At 37.7% G+C, this 25,285-nt stretch overlaps 1 protein-coding gene across 1 annotated transcript in view; it reads left to right on the forward strand.

The window, feature by feature from the left end:
• Positions 1-25,285, forward strand: part of LOC131678491 (uncharacterized) — a 110,023-nt gene that overhangs the window by 56,572 nt on the left and 28,166 nt on the right. The window contains exons 3-9 of the mRNA XM_058958671.1: positions 2,262-2,390; positions 2,468-2,805; positions 2,870-2,966; positions 3,332-3,356; positions 3,897-4,038; positions 4,097-4,242; positions 4,307-4,427. Coding sequence (XP_058814654.1) covers positions 2,262-2,390; positions 2,468-2,805; positions 2,870-2,966; positions 3,332-3,356; positions 3,897-4,038; positions 4,097-4,242; positions 4,307-4,427 — 998 coding nt within the window. The remainder of the gene's footprint in view (positions 1-2,261; positions 2,391-2,467; positions 2,806-2,869; positions 2,967-3,331; positions 3,357-3,896; positions 4,039-4,096; positions 4,243-4,306; positions 4,428-25,285) is intronic.

The raw sequence follows: 25,285 nt of genomic DNA on the forward strand, positions 1-25,285 counted from the left end.
GTCCTCGAAAAATCATCAGAGCATTCCGTATTAACATATTTGTATTTGGTTGAGGATAATCATGTTGTCTATTGTTTGAATTAGACAACTCTATTTTATATTCTTCTTAATGAAAATTAACGATGAAACGTCTACTTCTTCAATAACGAAAGAATCGGTCAACAAACCATTGAGATACGGCCTTTTGAAGTAAACATTCCAACTTTTATCCATTTTTTTTAAATTTACGCATTATATTTAACGTATGGTAGACAACCCTATTTTCATATTCTTTCAGTGTACCATATAAATAACACCTTTGGTACATTATATTCATATAATTAAATGGTAAGGCTTTCCTTTAAAAACCGCGACACGTATAAACGATCTAAATAGTCAATGAACAAACATGGATTCACGCTTGAAGTCTGGTAGAAAACCCATCTATGACCGCATACCACATCCAAACCGTTATAACTTTCGATTCCTTAAATGAAATATTTTCAAACTTGCAGGGGATAAACTTGATTACTATATCTTTCGAATGTCATGTGCTAAATAAGTAGGCAAATATTTTTTTGTTTATAGAGATAGGACCAAACCCGTGGGTGTTTGCTGGTAGCCTTATGAAACGTATCATAAAACTTCAAATCGCCATATCTCTTGAATCTCTCGATGGATCATTTTGAAATTCACTGAGAAAATGCTTAGATACTGTATCTTTCGAATGCCGTATGACAAATTTATGGTCATTTTTTGTTAATAACGGTTTTAGAAACACTGTGCAGGGCAGGGTTTTGTCATACTGGCGCTAATTTGCTATATTTATATGTTTGTCAAGATATTGTTAAATATTTACTGAATACTTACATATCTCGTTACAGTGGTATTAGGTTTCTCACATACCATTTTAAACTCACGGTCTTTATCGGTACCTTCCTTACTCTATCTCCAGCTTTCCGAAGCAAAACTCTACCAGCGTTTTGAATCAATCGAATCGTCAGCGCGCAGACTTTCAGATACCCAAATTGTTTTTTTCAATGTAGTTCACAAAAAAGTTAGACTTCAAAATCGAGTAAGGATTGCAGTCATGTATTCAGTTTACTTTGATTTCGGAATTATAGATTTTTTTATGCTTTGGAGCCACGACATGACAGAATGTAAAAAAGAATAAAATGTGAATATATTCGTTGCTTGTAAAATACAGAAAATTTAGAATTTTTAACGCTTAGCCACGAAACAAAAATCTCGCTTAAATGGCACATATTAACTCGATCAAAAAATTCAATCTTCTAACACAAAAAAACTCGGGGATTACATAGCATAGCAGTATTTTATTTTAGTAGAAATACGTTAGGGTGTTGTTAGGGTAATTAATAGAAGATGTGGTTCTAAACTGGTGTACAAACAATTTCACATGCCTTCAATAACTGAAAATTTAAAAAGCAAAAATTTTAAAAATTTAAAAAGAATTTCAACAACCTCCTTAGAAAAATATTGTAAAATATTGGAATCCGTAAAAAATCCGATAGAAACATTGAGCTAGTCTACAAAATTTAATGTTTTCACAGCGATAATGTTTATACTAGATAAACCTGATCAACACTAGAAGTTAGGTATAATGAGATATCACATAAATAACAAAAGCTTCTAGGGAAGTAGGAGTAGTTAAAGTAGCGTAACACACTATGCAGAAAAGCTTAGCTAATGAAAATAACAAAATTCAACAACGGATTTCCAACCCCTGTAAATTTGACTTAGCTAAGAGTTTGCATATTTTCTAACAATCCCTTTTGTCCTTACTCAATCGAGATCAAAATAAAACATATTCATGGACTTTCAAAGTATTACCTTACCGGTTAACTCCTCGCGTCTTGATACGGTTTTTTCTTTAGACTGATGAAGGTTATACTGCCCATAATTACAAGTCAGTCCCATGTTCTATGGGATTCCTTATCTTCATGGGACTCACTTGCGATTATAGGCAATATAAATCACTTACTAAAAATGACTTTGTGCCTTTCACGCGCAAAATTGTGTTCATTTTTATGCTTAGAGAGGAACATAGCAAATTTTCAAGATTTGGAAATATTTTGAATTTTTTTAAATTTTCGAAATGTATGCTCGTTTAACATATAATACCAAATCAAAACTTATGACACGTTAGCAGCCAGATGCTAAAAATTTTCACTTTCTATTTCAGCAAAACCTACTCGATGATGTTGACTGACACGCAATATAACTTCAATAAATCTAATCTACTGCCATGATATTTTTTCCAGTTCCGTGAGAATGCATTGCAAATGGTATTATTTGCTCTAATGACATTTCCTAGTACGTACTTCGACATCAAAACGCTGATATCACGAGCCACCGAAGCAGCAGTTGACAGGAAGAAACGCGTGCGACACGTAAGTGTACCAAAAACCCTTTTGATGGTAATATCCAGGTAGTCATTAATTATTCTTACCGGTCACTCATACCGCAGGGAGCACTCGATGTGCTAGCGGTATTAGGTCAAATCAGCTCACCTAAACTGGTCTTAGACGTGGTGTGTTCTACCGCAGGTCAGCGTCCCGATGGCAATCATCTGATAGCAGCTGTTAAGGCACGACTTGCTCGAAAGCAGCTTCCATTCATAGGCCCCGATGGCAGTGTAGAGTATGCACTCAAGGTACCATCATGTCGAAACAGTTCCGTCATCATGTTTGGTGCCGATGTCGACTGGATCGAATCCGGTAGCGGATCGGCATCGCCGACGTCGACCCGGTCCAAGCACTATCCCAGCTTTCAGGTGGACGGTGCATCGTATGATGAGTGTAGCAGGTAATTTTCGCCGCTTTAGAAAAAAGCTGGCATACTACGGTACTAACACAAGCATTCGCTTCAGAAAACCAAGCTTCCAAGTGTTCGATGATGTGCATCAGCCATCTGAGACGCACAAAGTCACCTCTGGTTGGTCATCCAAGATACCCGTGAGCCAAACGGTAAGCAATCGTATACCATAGTTATAGAGGATGATGCCATAATCATGAATAATAATTATAATGAGAAACACTATACAGAGTGGGTACAATTGGGCTATATATTACTAATAATATTAGCTATCAGGCGAATCACTTATTCTGAGTAATTATGGTAAAGTCGTTTATATTTTTGATCGGTATCTACCGAAGCAACCGTATCAGTTAATCAAAGTTATTGTAGTGTTGGAATAGAGTTACCTATTATTAGAGTGAATAGCGTCTTTTTCCCATTGTAAAATCTATATCGGATCCGATTGAAACCAATTTGAAACGATTCAGAACATATTTGAATTTATCCAATTTCCCTACTCTGCTGCGTGCTATAGGACAATAACATCGCAGCCAATAATGGTGAGTTCCGAAATATATTGCTTGCAATGTGCTAAAATATTACTTTTTAAACACATACCTGCTCCAGCGCAGAATTTTGGTTGTACTACAGCTTTGATGGCATCAAAACCAAGCTAGACAATATCCCGTCCCATTAAATCATACAAACGTGCATGTAACACACGCGACAATTTTCGATTTTGGGTTACCAGTTCCAAATATGTATAACCAAAACAATGCATAGCCTAGCCAAAAAGCATAATTTCCGCACACTACACACTACCCTATTTCACCAATTCATAATCGTACCTAATATACCCACTTGACACACTTTCGTGCAACGTCACAACAATGCCGAAAACCGAAATACGCCATCGCTTCACAAGCGAAAATATGCTAATTTAGATGTAACACTTTCCAGAACAATTCTCTCCACTTATTCGTTATTCGCCCTTTTTCAAAAAAAAAACGTAATGCATATATCCCTTAATGGTTCCCCTTTATTTCCTAACCGCTCGGTCGACTGAACCAAATGACGATAATGGCTACAACCGGCATCAGGATCGAGACCTTTCTATGGAAATTTACAATCGCGGTCATATCCGGAGCTGTCCGAACACCAGCAACCGCTGCGGAATGGTGGAAAATCGCAACCAAATGGTACCGGTAATACCCGGCTTCCCAAACAACCGACAATTTCAAGGTAACGTCCGTCAGCGTAACAGTTTGTAAAGTTCCGACTGTAAAATTTATGGTTTCAGGTTTCCAGAGATGGACCACCTGAAACAGAATGGCAGAAATGGACCAACCGGGAAGAGCACCAACCCTTACGAGATGAAAGCAGTTCGACCTATGCGCAGTAGGCTATGCACGAGAATGAGTGATGGCTTCATGAGTGACACGATCGGTAAGTGTTTTTAAAGCAAATACGCATACCTCTCAACCGATGCTTCACGAAAATTTCCTTTTAGCTAATGCCAACCGGGTTCTGCAAAGTGATTCCCGCCCATCGACAGATCCGGCGATCGATAATGGTGCGATAAGACAGTCACGGAATGGAATGAGATTCTATAACCCCAATTTGATGAACAGGTAAGTCCTGAGTGGTAGATAGTAGTAGTGAATCCGAAAAAAACATTCGCGAATCATCAAACTAACATGAGCTCTCTAATGGCATCTACTGAATAACCGAAAGACCGTTTCATATCGTAGCTGAGGATATCTCCCTGGAATGCCTTTCCCCGATAGAACTTTCATCTTTGTTTCTCTGAAATTGCCACTGAAACTACGTGCATCCTTTATATGACGAATGGCTCGGTTAAGATTATCACCAATTTATGCAATTTCTTCCGATGTTGGGGAATTATGGTTAAAACCGACACCTTAAGCTTAACACTTTTTCTAAGTTGCCACAAAACCAATAAAATTATAATTTTAATGCACAATTCTTCTTCAGAAAATTCTTAACAAGACTTAATTTTTTCAGCGCTTCGAAAAATTAATTTCATTAAAAATTATTGGTTGTAAAACTTGGAAAACAAAGTGACTTTTTGTAGGCACTGCGGGTAAAACCGACACCCTATAGGGGTAAGATCGACACCCCCTTTAATTTATTTTCTCTCCACTTTATTAAAATCTTTATCTTTATTAAAAATTAGATATATGCGTGATTAATAAAGTGTGAGTATGTATGATGCAAAATATGTGCTTTTTATTGCTTCATCATGTAGTGAGGGGAAGATAGTTCGAAAGCGTAGTACTAGAAATAAGAGTATTTTATGCTATAGGATTATTTATTGATATGAGTATTTCCAAATAATCCTTGCGCACATCATTGCAACTTCCAGTGTCATTTTATTTCGTAAGAGAAGATTTGCAAGCGTTCTACGTTCTGCTAATTGGATTCATTCACTTATAAGTGACACACACACATTTCTTAGTAAAACTATCTTTTTCAGATTTGATTTTTCGGACTCTGATTATCAACGATCTATTGGGGTATACATAATATCATTGTCTCATTGTGATAAAGTTCGTCTATGACAAACCAAGAAAACACTAGAAATTCGGTTTGATGAGCTTTTTGGAGAAATAGCAAAAGCTTCGATAGAATTAGATAAGCAAAAATTCCAATTTTTGATTTTTAAAGAGACTTATAAGAAATAAACACAATAAAAGTATTTCTGTGTATTTCAGCTATTACTATAGTGTGCTAATAGTGTAATTGAAGTGTCACAAAGATCCCCAGCCTTTTGTAATGAATCGCAAGTAAACACAACCATCTTAACAGTGTGTCGGTTTTACCCTAAGCAAAGGGTGTCGGTTTTACCCCAACAGCGCACATTTTTTTATAAAAGCAATTAAAAATATTGAATTTCTCAAACTCGTCTTCAATGCATCTAATTGATCATAGGAAAGGCCGATAATAATAGGTACAGAAAAATGGGGTGATTTGAAAAGCTTTTGTTCGGTTAAAACCTTAAAATCTATCAACGAAATTTTACATCCAGACGAGTATGAACGCTGCTGTCGTATGTTTTGTTTATTTTTCTGATATTCGGCGCACTAACGTAAATCCAATTTTTATTCAAATGCTCTAGATAAACGTACTAATAATAATGTATCATTATGAAATGAATAAAAATTTGATTTCTAGGCAAAGTTGTGGGGTGTCGGTTTTTCCCACAATTCCCCTTCGGCTATTGTAATAATTACGACCGAAACTTTTTTTTACTCAATTCGTTTATTTGATAAGGCACGTTTGCGTTAGCTTAAAGGTGCCTTTTTTTGTTTGTTTTACATTTCGAATTGTTTAAAACTAGGAGGTTACACATTTAATATAATTTTGTTTTATAAAATGAAACTAAAGAAATTTTACAGCTAACTTATACATATACAAGAGGGGAATATAATATTCGTAAGATTAGGGGGGGGGGGGTCATTTTGTGTGTTCTTTGTATAGTAAGCAATTAAATATTAACTAAGCGGAACATTTTACAAGCTTATTAACTAGGAGTGGTTCAATTTTATTAAGATTGGATGGGATTAATTAGGAATATTTTTAAGTATTGGTACTGTTGGGCATTTCTTAACGAGATTAAATATTGATCAACTAAGACTAGAAGATAGGGGGGCATCTAATTTTTGGGAAGATATTCAAGGGGGGGGGGGGGGGGGTGAAGTCCTACATCTGTGTATCAGAGACATGGGAGAGAGGGTGGACAAGACTGACAGAGAGGGGGGAATATAAACTTTCAGTTTCCGGTATCTTGAATCAACGGCCAGGATTACAGATTCGGACGGATGCATCATGTATTGGGACGCCGGGCGGTCTTCCTCGAGCCGGCAGGGGTTCCTCCAGACGATTTCGTAGTACGACTCAGATGCGGATCGGCAACAAACCGCGTTGCGCGTGTGATGTTGTACTGTAGGTCTCGTGTTGTTGGGACATTCGACAGATGTTTTGTCTCGTCTTGGAGTCGCATCAGACCATCGTTGGAGTACGATAGGCGGAAGAGGGCACTTCTGGGAATGATAAGAGATGATAGGGGCAGTTAAAGCGTGTAGTGATTGGACATGAGCCGATACATCACGCGAATGAAATCCCGACCCACATCTATCCCCCTGAACCAAGGTTTCGTTGATACCTTAGGGATTATCGAATGTAGCAACCTTCCCAGTTCACCATTGCTCCATGAAGTTTGCCAACTTTCGAGAGTTCTCTGATGAGAAATACTGAAAAATTCGCTGAAGCTGGTCTTTCATATATATCACCTTGTAAAGCGTCCGCCTTAGCTAAAGAGTCCGCTTCTTCATTACCTGGAATGGAGCAATGCGAGGGAACCCAAACTAAGGTAATCTTGTACGATCTTACAGACAAAGCATGCAGGCGCTCCCAGATTTTCCCCAGAAAATATGGAATGTGCTTTCTAGGTTTCATTGAACGGAGAGCCTCGATTGAGCTGAGGCTATCCGAGACAATAAAGTAATGATCGGTGGGCAAAGTATCAATGATTCCAAGGGTACACTGAATAGCAGCAAGTTCTGCGACGTAAACTGAAGCAGGATCATTGAGTTTGAATGAGGCGGTGAGGTTTTGATTGAATATACCGAAGCCAGTGGAGCCGTCGAGGCTTGACCCGTCGGTGTAAAACATCTTGTTGCAGTCGACTTCTCGAAATTTACTATGAAAGATGCTTGGGATCACTTGCGGGCGTATGTGATCCGGGATTCCACGAATCTCGTCTTTCATGGATGTGTCGAAGAATGCAGTTGAATCAGAAGCATGAAAGAGATTGACACGGTTGGGATAGTATGAAGAAGGATTGATATTTTGTGCCATGTAATCGAAGTACAAGGACATAAATCGGGTTTGAGAATTGAGCTCGATAAGCCTTTCGAAATTTGCAATTACTAACGGGTTCAAGATATCGCATCGGATGAGCAATCGATATGAGAGTTCCCAAAATCGATTTTTCAGCGGAAGGACGCCCTCCAGCACTTCTAAACTCACCGTATGTGTCGAGTGCATGCAACCCAAAGCAATACGCAAACAACATTATTGGATTCGCTCCAGTTTGATGAAATGTATGTTTGCAGCGGAGCGGAAACAGAAACTCCCGTACTCCATCACCGACAATATTGTTGTTTGGTACAGCCTGATCAGGTCTCCTGGGTGGGCACCCCACCATGTTCCGGTTATTGTACGGAGAAAGTTGATCCTTTGTTGGCACTTCTGTTTCAGATACCTAATGTGACATCCCCAGGTTCCTTTAGGGTCGAACAAGACCCCGAGATATTTGAAAGTTGAAACCTGAGCAATAGTTTGACCCATTAATTGAAGCTGTAGTTGCGCTGGTTCACGCTTTCTTGAAAATACGACTAGCTCAGTTTTCTCCATGGAGAACTCGATACCCAGCTGGAGAGCCCAAGCAGACAAATTGTCCAAGGTATCTTGCAGTGGTTCTTGCAGATCGACGGCTTTGAGACCTGTAATAGAGACCACACCGTCATCTGCAGGCTGCCAATGTCATTCACATAAAAGTTATAGAGAAGGGGGCTTAGACATGAGCCCTGGGGAAGACCCATGTAGCTAATTCGTGATGTCGATAAATCACCATGCGAAAAATGCATATGTTTTTCGGACAGCAAGTTTAGCAAAAAGTTGTTTAGAGTCGGTGAAAGACCATGCTGGTGCAGCTTCTTAGAAAGAATTGTGATAGAAACTGAATCAAAAGCCCCCTTTATATATAGGAAAACTGATGCCATCTGCTCTTTGCTACCATTTGAATTTCTGTTGAGAGCAACGCAAGACAGTCGTTCGTCCCTTTGCCTTTGAGGAAGCCAAATTGTGTATCTGACAGTAAGCCATTTGCTTCAACCCAATTGTCGAGGCGAAACAAGATCATTTTCTCGAACAACTTTCGGATACAGTACAGCATCGCAATCGGTCGATACGAATTGTGGTCGGAGGCTGGTTTTCCTGGTTTTTGACTGGCGATGACCTTCACTTGCCTCCAGCCATGAGGGACAATATTACCCTCAAGAAACTTATTAAATAACATCAACAAGTCTCTTGGCAAAGTCTGGCAGATTCTTTAACAAGTTAAATTTGATTCTGTCTGGCCCTGGGGCTTTTTTGTTACATGACAAGAGAGCAAGTTAGAACTCCACCATCGAAAACGGTGTTTCGTTCGCGTTATCGTGAGGGGACGCGGCGCGGTAGATCTTCTGAGCCGGGGCGGAATCCGGACAAACCTTCTTGGCAAAATCGAATATCCAACGGATTGAATATTCCACGCTCTCGTTAGTACTGTTGCGGTTTCGTAAACGCCGTACTCCAAAGAGTGCTCATCGATGTTTCTCTCGTTAGTCCGTCGATGAACCGGCGCCAGTAGCTACGTTTTTTGGCTTTCATCAAAGTCTCATGCGCGTTTCCGCCCTCGCGTACTGTTGGTAGCTAGCTGGCAGCCCGTCGTCCCGGAAGATCTTATACGCAGCGGCCTTCTCCGCGTACACGTCTGAGCACTCTTTGTCCCACCATGGATTGGGAGGACGCCCACGTGAGTTGAGCTTGAATCGCGGTATCGAGAATCAAGTCAGCCAGGAACCCGTACTCTTCCTCCGGAGGAATCTCTTGAGTGCACTCGATTTCGTCGGATATCGCAGACGCGTAGCTCTTCCAATCAATATTTCGTGTGAGGTCATGCGAAACATTGATTGTATTCGGTGGCCCTGAACCGTTAGTAATATTAATTACGATTGGCAGATGGTCGCTGCCGTGGGGATCAGAGACTACCTTCTACATGCAATCTAACCGCAGCGATGTCGAGCAGAAGGACAGGTCTAAGGCGCTCGGACGCGCTGGAGAGGCAGAAATCCGTGTCATTTCACCCGTATTCAAAATGGTCATATTGAAGGTGTCGCAAAGCTCATGGAGTAGAGTAGATCGATTATCGTCATGAAGACAACCCCATGCCGTACCGTGGCAGTTGAAGTCACCTAAAACTAGCCTCGATGCGGGGAGGAGTTCCGCAATATCGCAAAGCCGTCGGTGGCTAACTGAGGCTCTAATTCTGGTTTAGTAAGCGACAACTACAATGCCTGGTGTCGAGGGGAGGTCGATTCGATTGAAAGAATAGCACTTTTTGATCCCCAAAAGTACTCCTCCGTAAGAGTCTTCTCGATCCAAGCGAATAATATTAAAATCGTGGAAGTGTAGGGTTATTTCTGAAGTGAGCCATGTCTCGCATAGGGCAAATGCATCGCATTTCAAATTATTTAGTAAGATTTTAAACGAATCGATTTTCGGGATAATGCTTCTGCAATTCAACTGTAGAACAGTGATTAAATCCGTGACCTCGTTCGATGAATTAGCCATCGAAGGATACAATCGCTGAAAGAAGGGGCCATTTCGCAGTGAACTGCATCAAAAATGTTTTTACTGCGAGGAGAGAAAGCTTATCAAGGTGCTTTTAAGGGGGTCAGAAATATTTAAAGCTGTAAGAATACGGTCCACAATGTCAGAGAAATTTATTAAGCCAGCGCTGTTTTCTTATTCTGGCTGAGATATGGGAACACTTGGGGTTTTTGATGTTCCTGGAAGTGCTGGGAGCTCCTTTTCTGAGCTCAGGTTACTGAGACCGGGAGCGACTTGCTTCGGTTTTGCACCAGTACTTCCATGAGTAGTTATTTTAGGGGCCCCATGAAGAGACACCTTCTGGCCTTTACGACGAAGCTTGGAAAAGGAAATGTTCTTCCTTTTTCTACTACTTCTAGGCACAGCAGAAGATGTTCCCTCCTGGGGTTCATCACAGTCGCCTTCGTCAGTAGACAAGTTGGTAAAGATGTTCGTAGAGACAGGTGGCGTAGCTATCTTAAGCATTTCTGCAAAAGATCGCTTAGAGCGTCTCTGAAGGGAACGCTTAAGATTCTCCTCGCGCTGTTTGTACGCGGGACATGAAGGAAAATTTTGCTGTATAAAATACAGTAATCGAACAAAAAAAATTGAAATTGATGCACGTAGAAATGTTTACGCCCTTTCAAAAAATTGCTCTTGAGTCAAAATAATCTTACTGATTGTGGAAAATGTGTAGTCTCCCATGCCGATGAAATGTGTAAAGTTTCATAGGAATCCAAGATTTTTAATTAATTTCGGAAGGATCTTAGTGGAATTCCTCTTTTGTCACGCGCCGCGCTCTTTCAATATGCGAGGCGTTTATATGATGCCCATCATAACGCAATAAGCTGAACGCGCTATTGAACGCATTCTTGACGTTTATCGTAATTGCGGCACAATATCGATTTCCTATTCTTTTCTGTTGGAACGCTGCATCAGCTCTCTCCATCACGGTCCGAATAGCACCCGCCGTAGACTTGCCTTTCCTGAATCGGAACTGAGTCTTCGACAACCCGTAATCGCTCCTCATAAATGTTGTCAGCCTTTTGAGGATAATCCTCTCCAAGAGTTTACTGAGTGTATCCAGCAGGCGTACTGGCAGACATATATGACAATGGACCTTCGAAAGGTTTGCCTGGTTTCGATAGTAGCACTAACTTGTGTATCTTCCATTTGCCAGGAAAGTGACCTTTGTTTAGAGCACTTTACTAAACAAATTCGGGAATACCTGTATTGCCACCCTTAAGAGGTTACACCACAGCAAAGCACGAAAAAATAGGCATGTTTGGAGATTTTTTCTTGATACAGTAAAGAGGTGAATCGAGACCTTGTAAATGGGATTTATAACATAAGTAGTAAATCATACAAAATAATTTTTTCGAGCAATTTCGTCACAAGATGGCGGCTGTGCTGCATTTTTCCCCATGCAAGTTTTTTCGAAGGGCCGGAAATCTATCTCCCGTAATTTTTGACATAGAGCCAAAAACTAAAGTTTTGTTGATTCCTTATGTCAATAGCAAGCGAAGCATGTAGGATGTTCTGATATTTTGATTTTACGCGAAGTGCGCTATTTCGCTATTATTTTGAGTGAAAAAACGCCGAAAATTTCACAAAGTTGTTAATTAAAAAAAATTAAGCAATAAAAAAATAAAATCCTGCGTACGTCGCTGGAAAATTCAATTTTGAATAAACTTTGAAAATTTCAAAAATCATTTGTTCGAGTTACATTTCCGACCAGCTCAAAAAAGTGATTTCGAGAAAAGCCCGGTCAAAATTTTCACTACACAAGCGATATACATACAAATTTGAGCATTTATGTATTTTTTTTCGTTTTCTAAGTTTAGGGACATCATTTTTAAGATCCTAAAGCACATTTTAGACTAACAAATAGAAAATCATTTTTTATAAATTCCAACTCTTGTATCACCTCGGCATTGCCACACTTTACTTCGCCAAACAGTGCAATTAGACAGCCTCGATTCTGTCAATGCCGTTCTGGTAGTACGGGTTTCAAACAACAGAACAATATTGTAGTTGTTGGGCGAACCAATGCGCAATAGAGAAATTTTAGACAGTATACGTCCCTAAAGATTCAGAAGATAAACCCAAGATATCGTGATACCTTATCCACGATGTGCATTATGTGATTTAATCGAAAGTGCATAAGAACACATTCTACATTATAATCAGTTGGTTTGAAATATAATAAATGGATTTTGCTTGCTGAGTGATGCTGTTTCCTCTGCGAACAATTCTGAATACACTAGACGATTGTACACATTTTACCGTGTGTTTAGAGTGTGTTAAAAACGCGATGACTTTTTGACACAGTGGATGATCGGTGCAGAATAATTTCCGCTCTCCCATGCCATTTTCACGTGACGCGGAACTGATGGTCGGGTTTCAATTTTTTCGAACCCGACCCCAACCCGAGAGCTTGAAAATTGAAAAACCCTAAATCGACCCTAGCCCGAAATCATAAAATTTGAAAAAACCCGAACCCGACCCGAGCCCGAACATTTTTAAATTAAAAAACCTGAACCGGACCCGAACCCGACAATGAAAATTGTCTAAAATCCGAACCCGACACGAACCCGAGAATTTCAAAATTTGAAAACCCAACCCGAACCAGAAAATTGAAAATTTGAGAAACCCGATCCGAGCTCGACTGTTTAATACGGAGAATCAACCAAAGATCCCGAAAAATTTTAATTTTAGGCACCCGAGCTGGATCCTAAGCTCATCTAATTATAGAATCACTCGAACCTGAAGTAGCACCATTCGCGTCCAGTAATATCTGCCTATGGCAAAACGAAATACTGGTGAGTGGAATTCGCATTTATATTTACTTTTATTAAGTGTCGAATTTGTAATGTTCTGAGACTTATAAATCGTCGATATCTTAACCGGAAAGTAGGATAAATCGGAGGTTAACTCATGGGAAAACAAAAAGCTTAATAATAACAGTTTAACCTTGCCCGTCGTACTTAACCAAAATTTCTAACTTGTTATCAGAAACCATTCCTGCAAGGCAGTTTTGTATAATTTATGACATGTAATAAATATCTCTATGACAATTGGCAATTCGTATTCGCAGTTTACACGACGTCACCCACGTTACTGTTTGGTACGGTCAAACTTGTATCGAAGGGTATCAATCAAGATTCTCTGACGCGTTTTTGATGTCCCATCATTAGCGTTAAGTTATTTTATACTTCAGATTATACGGCTAGCCCGCCAGTAGAGATGCTTCGACATCTCCAATGGAGCTCTCGGAACGACTCCAAAGTTTTAAAAATCCGTTTATGGCTTCAACATAACACACAAGATTTTTGCGATCAATTCATCCTATACCACCGATTTGATGTTATGTGGTGCTATTATACCATCACCATATTAGTGTCATGAACAACGAAACCTGGCGAAAGTGAAGCTAGGTTTAGCTCTGAGTGAACAAAGACAGTCTCAGTACCATCAAATTTGTGAGTTCAAATCCTTGTTATTCCGTTACAGTTTATTTTAAATGCAAGCAGTTTTTATCATAAATCAATTTTTTTATTAAACTTCTGTTAAAGCAGGTACGACCTATTTGTTTAATTTGACCAACTCAACAGCGCTCGCTTAAAGTTTGTTTGGGGTACAAATGTACCCCATAAAACTGTTTGCGTTAGTGTTTTGTCATCATTCGGAAAATTTATTATATCTTTTTTTTAAAGCAAAATATCGATACATAGTAAGCGAGAAACTTGTGTAAAATTGTATAAGTTCAAACTCTGCCGAATAATAGAATCTGTTATTTGATATAACAAAGCACTATAGCAAAGTAGCTAGAAAATGCGCTTTGATCGGTATCGTAACGCTTTTGCGCACGAATGTGGCAAAACACATTCGTGAATAAGATCTGTATATAGTATGCAGCCGAGGCTCTGGAACATACTTTATGTACACGTACAATGCACCGGCTCTACCTGTTCCTTCCACGCCCTCTTGTTTCATCTCCGTCACTGCGTATTACTGTATTTTTACCGCTTGTATTGGTGTTTGGTGTTCAAAAAAGCATCGGAATAAATACACTTTTGACCGGTTTTTGAATAATTTTGTTCAAAAGGACATTTAATAATCTTTCCAACGCCGTATAGATGGTCAAAATCGGTTTGAAATTACCGGAGTTATATCAATATGAAGAAAAAAGCGAATTTTGACGTATTTTAAAGACTTGTTCTATACAAAATGAAATATTACACAATTAAATAGTCAAAACACGAATATTTTTAAACAGGTTACTGTACGAATGATTTTAGAATAAAACTATCCAATTTAATTATAAATTTAATAAAAATTAGACATATTAGAGCGATTTTTGTTTTGGGATACGAATGTACCCAACAAAACCGATCACATAGAGAAAAAGTCGCCGCGGTTTAAGTATCGGTTTTAATGTACCTGTCGAAATTTATATTCCATAATAGAAAGTTGAACCGATATTTTGCAATAAATTCGTGATGACTTGGTTTATTGCTAATTATCATGAAAAATAAATCGCAAAGAGATTTAAGATGTGAAACACGTATTGTTGAATGCTCTCTGTTCGTTTAAAAAATTAAATAATTCAGGCAATTTGCGAATTTGAATTATCGGAATTTTAGGCAAGAATGAAAAAATACAATATTTGAGCACCAGCAGTTGTATGTGTCATCCATTCGTATCACGAAGTATAATTCACTACTACAAAAAGAGACTGCGTTTTGGGTACAGGCGCAAACAGCGTCAAGAAATGGTTGGGTTGTTTTGTTCAAAACCCGAACCCGATCCGACCCCAATAATTTGTAATTTGAAAAACCCGAACCCGACCCGAGCCCGAAAGCTCAAAATTTCAAAAACCCGGACCCGACCCGAACCCGAGAATTTCAAGTTACTGAGTAACAGTTTGTGGAATTTAGGTACAATTTACTTAGGCATCCAGAAATGTGCACAAACTATGAAGTGGGTATAGTAATTCTATCTAAATTAGGAATCAATTATGACTAACTTGTACATGGGAGTGAATACATGTTATAGAGATTTCCACCTATTAATTTGTAAATAATTCCTTCTGTATGGGTACAACGCTAGTACCAATTCACTAGGTACATCCTGTTTACTGTGTATAACATTTTTATTACTGACGTACATACCAAATGTAGGAAATCATATGACAGAATGATTCCACTAGCACCGTCTATGGAGAAAAACTGCGACTTTTCTATCACAACAAGCAACCGTACAAAATATCTCTACTCAACCATTTGAAAAATTTATCTGTTATGAAAATATGATGTCTGTCTGCAAATTGAATTGTAATTACCGTGTCAGAGTCGGCAATTTCCAATACCTAATAGTGGTGCCGGAACTAACGCGCGCTGATTCTCGTATTGCTAACATATTCTATTTCATATTGTCGTGTTTCAGTCAGAATAGGTATTTATGATACTCTAGTGTTCCACGCCATGCTGCTAAGCTATAGTGGAAATACCATTTACAAGCAAATCACGCTATCAACTTCAACCTTTAGAATGCTTGAACCCGCAGCTGTTGGTCAGTCAATTAGTTAGCCATAATTGTATGTAGGTATGTGTGCACCACCGCTAAAAATGGGGTTACCGAATTCTCCACCCAAGGGTGTCCTTGAGAATACTTTGGCGGGTGTTAACCAGACGTGGTTTGTGAAGGAAAAATGCTTGGCTGTATATTCCTACTGGTGGTGACTGAGGGAATCCATCATTAATCATACGCTTTACGAAGGTCAGAATGTTCTAGACTATGAGGTAGAGGAAAAGTTGAAAATCACGGGGTGTCGAAAAAAAGTTAAAATGTCTGTATCATGCTATGCTATTAAGTGTGCGTTGACGTCATTTTTTTCTTTTTGTGGTCAGAGCCCCTTCGGAAGACTTTAATATTTAAGATCCTGGGAAAAGCTTGTGATGGGCTTGTGACGGTGAGCCATTAAGTTTTTATGCCTAAAGGTTTATAAAGTAGAGCATCCAAATTCTGGTGATCCTTGTATTCTGACAGCCCAATGTCGCGTGCTCCGGAGAGTAGATGGAATCGATGGGATACCCTGATGACAGACTCATATTATTATTCAGTTAGCTCCATGCCAATGCAGTGTTCTATGGTTGTTTGTTCATTACACATTATTCATTTCGCACATACAAAATCAAAAAACTTTGGTTGAACATGGGTATGTATAAAGTTCGTGTTAGTATGCATAGAAAAAAATGTACTCAGCTTTTCTCCGTTTTTTGAATTTTAATGTAATCCTATTGATAGTTATTTTATTTTATTTAATATAACCTTTTTTACAACAAATTCCGAAAAGTCAGGTAGCGGAAAGATCTTTCATACTGATGGATCAAACCTCCAAGGGACTTCGGTATTTTCAACCAAAAGTTCATCGCGTTCAACAAACTCAGTGATCCTACTTCAGTCATAATGCTTTTATTAGTGGAAATATTTAATTTTGTTTCGTGAACTTCAATCACGATTTCTGCCATGTTATTAGCAAATCGATTCGTGAACTATTAAACAACTTTATGAACATTATGCATGAAACCAAAGGTTGACTCATAATTGTATTCATAGATTTAGGAACATTAGATAACAAAATCACACATCATATTTTCTCGTGAACTATTTCATGAAAGTCGTAGTTTTATTTTATTTTATTTATTTATCCATTCAATCATTTTGAACAAATTCTTGATTCCTAATATATTAGTCACGGTTCAATATCCATGCTCGTGAAATAGTTTACGGAATCATGAAATATTATTCATGTATACGTGAACTGGTTCATGTTTTCCAGTACAATAGTCACGATTTCTATTCTTGCTCGTGAAATAGTTCACGAAATCAAAAAATATTATTCATGTTTTCAAGAACTGGTTCAAGATGCCTAGTAAAATAGTTACAAGACCATTCGTACCCGTGAAAAATTTCACAAAATGATGAAATATAATTAATGGATTCGTGAACTGGTTCATGATTCATTGTACTTGAGTTAAGTTCAATCTTGTGATATTTAGAAGATATGCTCAAAGGGTGTCCCACATCATATTGCATCACGGAAGAACGTTGTAGAAAATTGCCCATTAGTAAGCTTTTGGCATATTTATTTCATTCAAATTCAATACCTTAACCGTGTGCTCGTACCTTACGCTTAGCGTCACCCATTAGGTTCTGTACAACATCTGGCTGCAGCTTCTTCTGTACGGAAACCCACTTTTTCTTCACGTTTTCCTCAGATTTGACTTCATTGGAATGTTTCCGTAGTGCCTGCTTCATAATTGTCCAGTATTTTTCGATGGGCCTTAGTTCCGGTGCGTTGGAGGGGTGCGAAAGTGACCCCGTTGGCTTCGTACCACTCCAGGACAACATTTGAATGGTGGCACGAAGCTAGACCCGAACAAAAGATCGTAGGGTCTTCGTGTTACTTCAACAGAGGAAGCAGACGCTTATGTAGACACGCTTTGAGGTAGATTTCCCCATTTACAGTTCCAGTAGTCACGAACGGTGCGCTTCGTTTGCCACATGAGCAGATCGCTTGGCAAATCATGTATTGATTGGCAAACATTGAATGTTTCTGCTTCCTTACTTCCTCCGGAACATCAAACTTGTGCTGGGGAGATGAAGAGCAGTAGCCCTTGAAGTTGCCTTGACGTAAGTGACGTATGAGACCATGAGGCTTCGTCAGCCTCTGGATGTACAGTTTCCGGGCCCGTGACTTTCCCACAGTATTTTGCCGTTCGTCACGATTTACAGCCTTATACACTTTGTATGCAGTCCCTCTCGGTCCTTGGCTCTCTGAATGAAAGACTATAACTTTTTGGCCACATCCCTGACCGAAGCATTGGGATTCCGCTAAAACGCTCTCACTGCATGCTTGTGATCCTCATCAGTAACAGAACATTCATTCTGACCGTATTTCTCCTTCCGTTCGATGCTCAGAGATTGGTAGTAACGTTTAATCATACGACTCACCGTTGACTGCCCGATTCCGAGTTGTTTTCCGATGTTCCGATGAGAGAGTTCAGGATTTTCCAGGTACTTGCGCAAAATTAATTCGCGACGTTACTTTTCGGGTAACGCCATTTTTTCCAATTTTCAAAAAACTAACAGCGATAAAAACACAATGTGAACAATACACTCTAAACTACTTCTACCCAAATTTTCAAGAAAAAATGCCCAATGGGGCATATTCTACAGCGTTTGTTCCGTGATGCAATTTGATGTGGGACACCTTTAAATCATTTTCAGTTTCATGCAACAAGGTCAACTATTTCGCAAAATTTGGAGTGTTATTCGTGGAATCATTTCATCTCATGAATTATGTCATAAAATATCATATTGTCGCTGTTGTGCCATCCTATGACAAGCGCCATTTATCACATTTCGAAAAGAAACGATTTTCAAAGTTTAAGATTGAATATCTTGAAACGTAAAAATGGTAGAAATAATTCATCGAACACGATTTGTGTTTCTATTTTTTCTGTATCAATCTCTTAAATTTAGCGAAGATCGGTTGACTATATTGAGAATTTTTACTAAAAATGTAAACAAAAGTCGCACACACGAGTCATAAGTGTGTATTGATGACAAAATTTGCATAACGTGTCATTATTGTACATGGACAATTTTTTATACCAATAAATCATCAAATTTTAACTATTATTCATATCATCGGCTTAATTTGGGCTAGAAACAACCGGTAAGATGCATTTTAAAGAAAATTGGTTAAGAAATCTAGAAAAATAGTTATTTTTGATTACAGTGTTGCCAAACATGCAATATTTCTAGTTAAAAACTAAAACTGTTTTCGCAATACATGTATTTTTCTTTTGAAAATTTTTATGCCATTGACACATTCCGCGGGCTTGTACACCAGAAGGAGGTTTTTGTTTTGCCTTATTTTGGTATCACAATAATTTTTTTCCGATTCGGTAGTGTTTAAACCATTGAAAAGTTATGTAATCCAACTATTGACATTTCGACAAATAGTTGAAAAATATACAGCAAAGTAAGTTGAATTTCACGAAAAATGGCTTCTAAATTGACTTCTAAGAAAAGTTCTATTTCATGAAACTATGATTGAAATTATTATCTGTTCAAAGTAATTTGTTCGTTATTGAGTGTAGAACAATAAAACTAGAAAGATTTTTTTCTTGATTTGACCACTAATTCTTTTTGAACTAATAGAAGTTTTGGTTGTTTCTGAGTTGTAACGTCACGAAAAATGCCTATTTTCTAATTTTATTAAAAAACTGAAATTTTGTTCAAATTTATATTCCGGATTCTCTTTGTGTTAAAAAATACTTTTCTAAAAAGCCTACAATTTCTTTTATTGGATGTGGGGAATTAAAGTTAGAACAGCATACACTTTGCGTTGTAACGTCACGTAATTCAACTTTTATCAGACGCTTGAATGATTTATCAGATATAGTGTCAAATTTTACTTCGTCTGGTTTATTAAAACGCTTTCAAGTTCTTTCCGTGAACAGGAAATTATACTAGCGTGATATTCATAAATTCAGAATGTATATCCTTAAGTGCTTAAGGTGTTATATACCATCGACACATTCTTTCGTGACGTTACAACGATTTGACCAACCTTCATTCTCTGTTACAACTTTTTCAAATGAACTATCCGAACTTTGTTCTCGGGTTAGTATTTAGCCATTAATAATAAGTGCGTTCCCTGAATATTTCTTCCCTTCCAGCAATCAACAATTCCACACTTCGCCATCATCGACGAGACGCCCGATATAAGGTTATCCGCAACCTCCCGATCAGAATGAAATAACAAGATTATAACAAAACACAATTTTTGTAACGTATTGTGTTATAAATTAGTTAGTAGTTAAAATAACAGAAAATAACAAGTAACAATGCGAGATATAGTTTTGAAAGATTTCTGTTATGTGTTTCTGATCGGGCTCCGTTGTAGTCGCACGTGCCGTCATTTAGTAACTAACATATACATCGTCAAAGCAGCTACATTATCGAAATGCCTGAGGTATTAAATCCAATATAGACGGATATCTATTCAAATTTACGGGAGGTTGTAAAGACATAATTGGGTCTACAGTAGACTGCCCAGGAAAATAATGAATTTTTTAAAACGCAATCGGCCCACCCCTGATTCGATTCCTAGTCCCACCAGGAGTACTTGCACCAAATTTGAAGCAAATCGGACAAGTCTAGCTATCGGACCAACGTGCCTGAAGTTTGTATGGGATTTTTCGACAATTTACATGGAGAAAACCCACTAACTCACATTTTTGCCGCTAGGTGGCAGTGCATGTATCGAATTATCACTGTAAGTGAAAATAAGAAAGATAATTTAATTGTCTACAACTTTGCCAAAGACTTCTAGTGAATCCTGCTTTGCTAAAAGAAGTTATTAAACTTTTAACGAAGTGATGTCTGAGTCAGTTTTGCATGGGGCCTAGCAGTGCATGGTTGTGTATCTGTAATCGATTCCAACAAATTATGCATTTTTGTGAAATAATCGATAGGTTTAGTCCAATAGTATGTTCAGGAGAATTATAAGACATAATACGAGTTATGTTTTGGTTGGAAAATTTTAGTTCCAACTATGACCGCATAGAGGGCGCCAACACTAACTTTTCATAGAAGAGAGATAGACTATCAAGATGTTCGAATGAATTATTGGAAAATGCCTGTTCTACAACTTTGTGGAAGACACCTAATGTCTATCTCTTTCCGTTGAAAAGTTAGTGTTGGCGCCCTCTACGTGGTGAAATGTGGAACTAAAACGTTGTAACCAAAACATGGCTTGTATTATTTACTACAATTCTTCTGAATATATCGCAGAGCTAAATCTTACGGTTATTTCACAAAAATGTTTAGTTCGCGCAAATCGAGTACTGATACACAACCATGCACTGCTAGGCCCCATGCAAAACTGACTCAGACATCACTTCACTAAAAGCTTAATAACTTCTTTTAACCAAGCCGAATTCACTAGCAGTTTTCGGCAAAGTTGTAGACAATTAAATTATCTTTCTTATTTTCACTTACAGTGATAATGCGATACATACATAGCCACCTAGCGGCAAAAATGCGAGTTAGTGGGTTTTCTCCATGTAAATTGTCGAAAAATCCCATACAAACTTCAGGCACGTTGGTCCGATAGCTAGACTTGTCCGATTTGCTTCAAATTTGGTGCAAGTACTCCTGGTGGGACTAGGAATCGAATGAGGGGTGGGCCGATAGGGGCCATTTTTTTCCTGTCACTCTAGTCTACAGGTACATATCTGGGTGACCGCACTAAATCGTCTCAATTGCTTAGAGTGGGATAAAAAGGCTTTGGCACATCTCAAATGAGCTCAAAAAAGATAGATGAGGGAGTGTTTATTGGTGTTTGCAGACATTGTTTCGTAACATCACGGCGATGTGACGTGTTGCTTATCCTTGAATCTTTGCAAGTATAATATATACAATATTTCAGTATACTTAGGGACCATTCATAAATTACGTAACGCTTTTAGGGGAGTGGGGGGAGGGGGTACGACAAGTTGTGACATAGGGTGGAGAGATCGTTACGTAACAGAAAAAAATTTTCAATGAATTTGTTACGTGATAGAGGAGGGGGATGGAGACATTTGTGACAATTTGTTACATGGGGGGGAGTCAATTTTGGGCAATTTTTGCGTTACGTAATTTATGAATGGTCCCTTAGCACTGTCGATTGTCTGGCGCTTAAATTGTGCTCGCTTTATCATATAAATCCACTTGATTAAGCCCAACAATACAAATATCATACTATAAACTCGGATCGGGAAACTGATTTCTTACCAAATTAAATAAAGCAATACTGCCAGTTTACTTTTGTTTGTGAAATATGTGTTAAAAGCTGCTATTCTGGCTCCGTTAGACTACCAGATTGAGCCCTGTCAAATAATTTAATGTGTCAAATGGCTCAAATCTATCAACAACATATATGAAAACACATTTCTTGGCTTGATCAATTATTTTTGCTACAATTAAAAAAATAAACTGCAGCGTGATTTTTCGACTACCCCATATTGTAATTCGAATAAATTATCATTAAACGGTTAAATGTGATAAATATTTAAAATTTGACTCAAAACAATAGCACCAGCGTAACTTACAGAGTTGAAGATTTTCGTGACGTTAAAACGCAATGAGATATCGCTTTTCTGAAAAAGGAGCGTTGTAACGTCACGAAAGTTAAAAGATGCTTAATAAGAAACAAAACAATAAAAAATATATTTAATGACACCTAGTTATTCGTATGCTATTTAGAAATACATCATAGAAGATTTGTTCTTGATAAAAAATCTTATAGAGCAGATATTTTGACTTTTATAGAAATACGTTGAAAGTTCTAATTTGTAACGCGTTGTAACGTCACGTTACATTATCGGTCATAAAACAATCCTCTTCCAGTATATTCAGTTTATGTTTATTGAATCCTTAGTGAAATTTTGTCTACTTTCCGAATCTGTAATAAGTTTTGATGTAGGCGTTCATTTGATAAAGTTATAACGTATTAATGGAATGAAGAATCGTCAAATCGTTGTAACGTCACGAAATAATGTGTCCATTGTGTTACTCAGACATTTTTACACACGGAATCATCAAAAATTTCAATATAGGGGAACATGGGGAGAATTGACCAGATTTTCAGCTAAAAGCCTTCAATCCCTCAAGAGTCCTTGAGATATAATGTGCAAAGTTATTGTGCGTCTTCATGATTTTTTGCAGAATTTTTATTTTAATTTTTGAAAAGTTACAAACGTTTTTCTGTGATCGATTTATTTGGTCATCTCTCCCCACTGCGGGGAGAGTTGACCAAGGCGTGGGGAGACTTGACCAAGAGAATTTTGAAAAATCATAACAAAAAATCATGACATAAAACATATTGCAATTATTTTTTTCCATATTGTCGAGATCCTTGGGTAGCAGAAAAAAAATTAAAAAGGGTTGCATTTGATAAATTTCGATTTTATTTAATGCATTTATTTTTAAAGATTAACTGTACTGCTCGCATTGCATGTTCACACGTCACGAAATCAGTCCTACTATCGCTAACTTTTCTTACTAATACTAAAATATAAAGACTTATGTTTGAGGTGGAATTTTTTATGGCGTGATTAACATTAACAGTACATACCAAAGCATAATAAATATCAGGAATTTTGTATCTTTCTTCAGCTAATTGCCACTTGGTCAAGTCTCCCCATAAAATCTTGGTCAAGTCTCCCCAACATTTGTTATTGCGTTCAATGTCATGCAAATTCTAGTAATAACTATTCCAATGTTCCAATTTATGAAAAATCATTTCACAGCTTCACAAGGATTAAGATGGTATATTAGTACATTAATAGTAATTAGTAGTAAAGTAGATATGTCCATACAAAGTTTGATAAAAAATTACATCATTTAATGCAAATTTATTAATCACGTAATATTCTCTGTAAGGAAAGTACTTTCAAAATCAGCTTAAGGGATCGAAACAAGCATAAAAATATTTTTGAAAAAAATTTAAGAATCGAATAGAAGACGCCATAACCAAAAATAGAATTTTGCGCTTGGTCAAGTCACCCCATGTTCCCCTAACTAGTGCAAATTCCAAGATACAGCGATTTGAAGCAAAAATCTCACGTTTCTAGCTATATCTCAGTAACTAAGCAGAATTTTTAAATTCTGAAAACGCTACTGTGTAGAGATTTTCCAGACAAGTAATGTGGCATATCTAATTCAGTTTACCCCAGAATGGCGTTTGTCATAAGATAGCACAACAGCAATGATATATGTCCAACTGCTAGCGACCAGGTATAGGTACAAGCAGTAGATATAAGAAAACTATTAGTACCTCGAACATCGATAATTATTTGATAAGGTTCACCGAGTAAAAAATGCGATGTTAACCAAAAAATAGCATATCACAATAATGCGAAGTGAAATTACGAATATCATGATAAAACTGTAGATATCATGAACATTAATCACATCACTCCATGTGTCAAATTCGAAAGTAAACTCAAGAATAAAATATGACAACAAATTACGAAAATTATGGCTAAGATCCAGAAATCACGAACATAAATCACACAACTCGTGACAAAAATATCAAAAATCGTGGCAAAGATACTGAAATCACAAACATAAATCACACTACTCGTGACTAAATATCACGACAACGTGAATGTAAATTACGAAAATCTCGAAAAAGCTCCTGAAATCATGAACATAGTTTAACTGTCAGCTGTGTATTCCCAAATTATGAACCAGAATCATAACAAAAACTAAAGATGTCCAGGGAACAACCACAGTAACTCAAATAAACATTCGAATGTAACACCATGTAAACATATATACGGGGCGAACTAGTTTTTTTAGAAACACAAATAGTTTCATGAATACGAGGTTTATTTTTCATAATTCCAGAAACTTGATCACGGTTATGGTAATTCGCTCAGTTCACGAAATCGTGATCTTTGACAAATTGTACTAATGGAAGGCAAAGGGGTGTTTCCAGTGGAATGTATGGAAAAATATCGAAACTGGGTAACTTTATCCTTATTGATGTCTCTGTCCCCATGCTTGAGCTGAGAGGTTCCCGACGACTTAACCCTTTGTCTTCTACCGCAGGAGTCAGGATGATTTGGCTTTTTTATCAAATGCAACTCATCTCAGTCATAAACCCTGCTCAAAATTGTACCAAATGACCAGCATAATGGCTTAAAAAATTATGCTAAATAATCTCATGTGAAATAAACCTGCTGATTTGGCTGCTGCCTGCAGAACTTTTATATCATTATTTTATGAGCGCATAAAAACTAGTCTGATATGTGATACAAAATAATTTAACTAGTCTTCGTAATCATTCTTCAATATTCTTATAATTTCGAACATTATGACAATGGCTCATGTCCTGTTAAGATATTGAGAAAAAATAATCTGACATCTCTAATGGTAATAGTAGGCGTTCTCTGAAATTCACATGCAAAAACGCATGCGACAC

The sequence above is a fragment of the Topomyia yanbarensis genome, chromosome 2 (genome assembly GCF_030247195.1).
Source record: "Topomyia yanbarensis strain Yona2022 chromosome 2, ASM3024719v1, whole genome shotgun sequence".
Taxonomy (NCBI): Eukaryota; Metazoa; Arthropoda; class Insecta; order Diptera; family Culicidae; genus Topomyia; species Topomyia yanbarensis.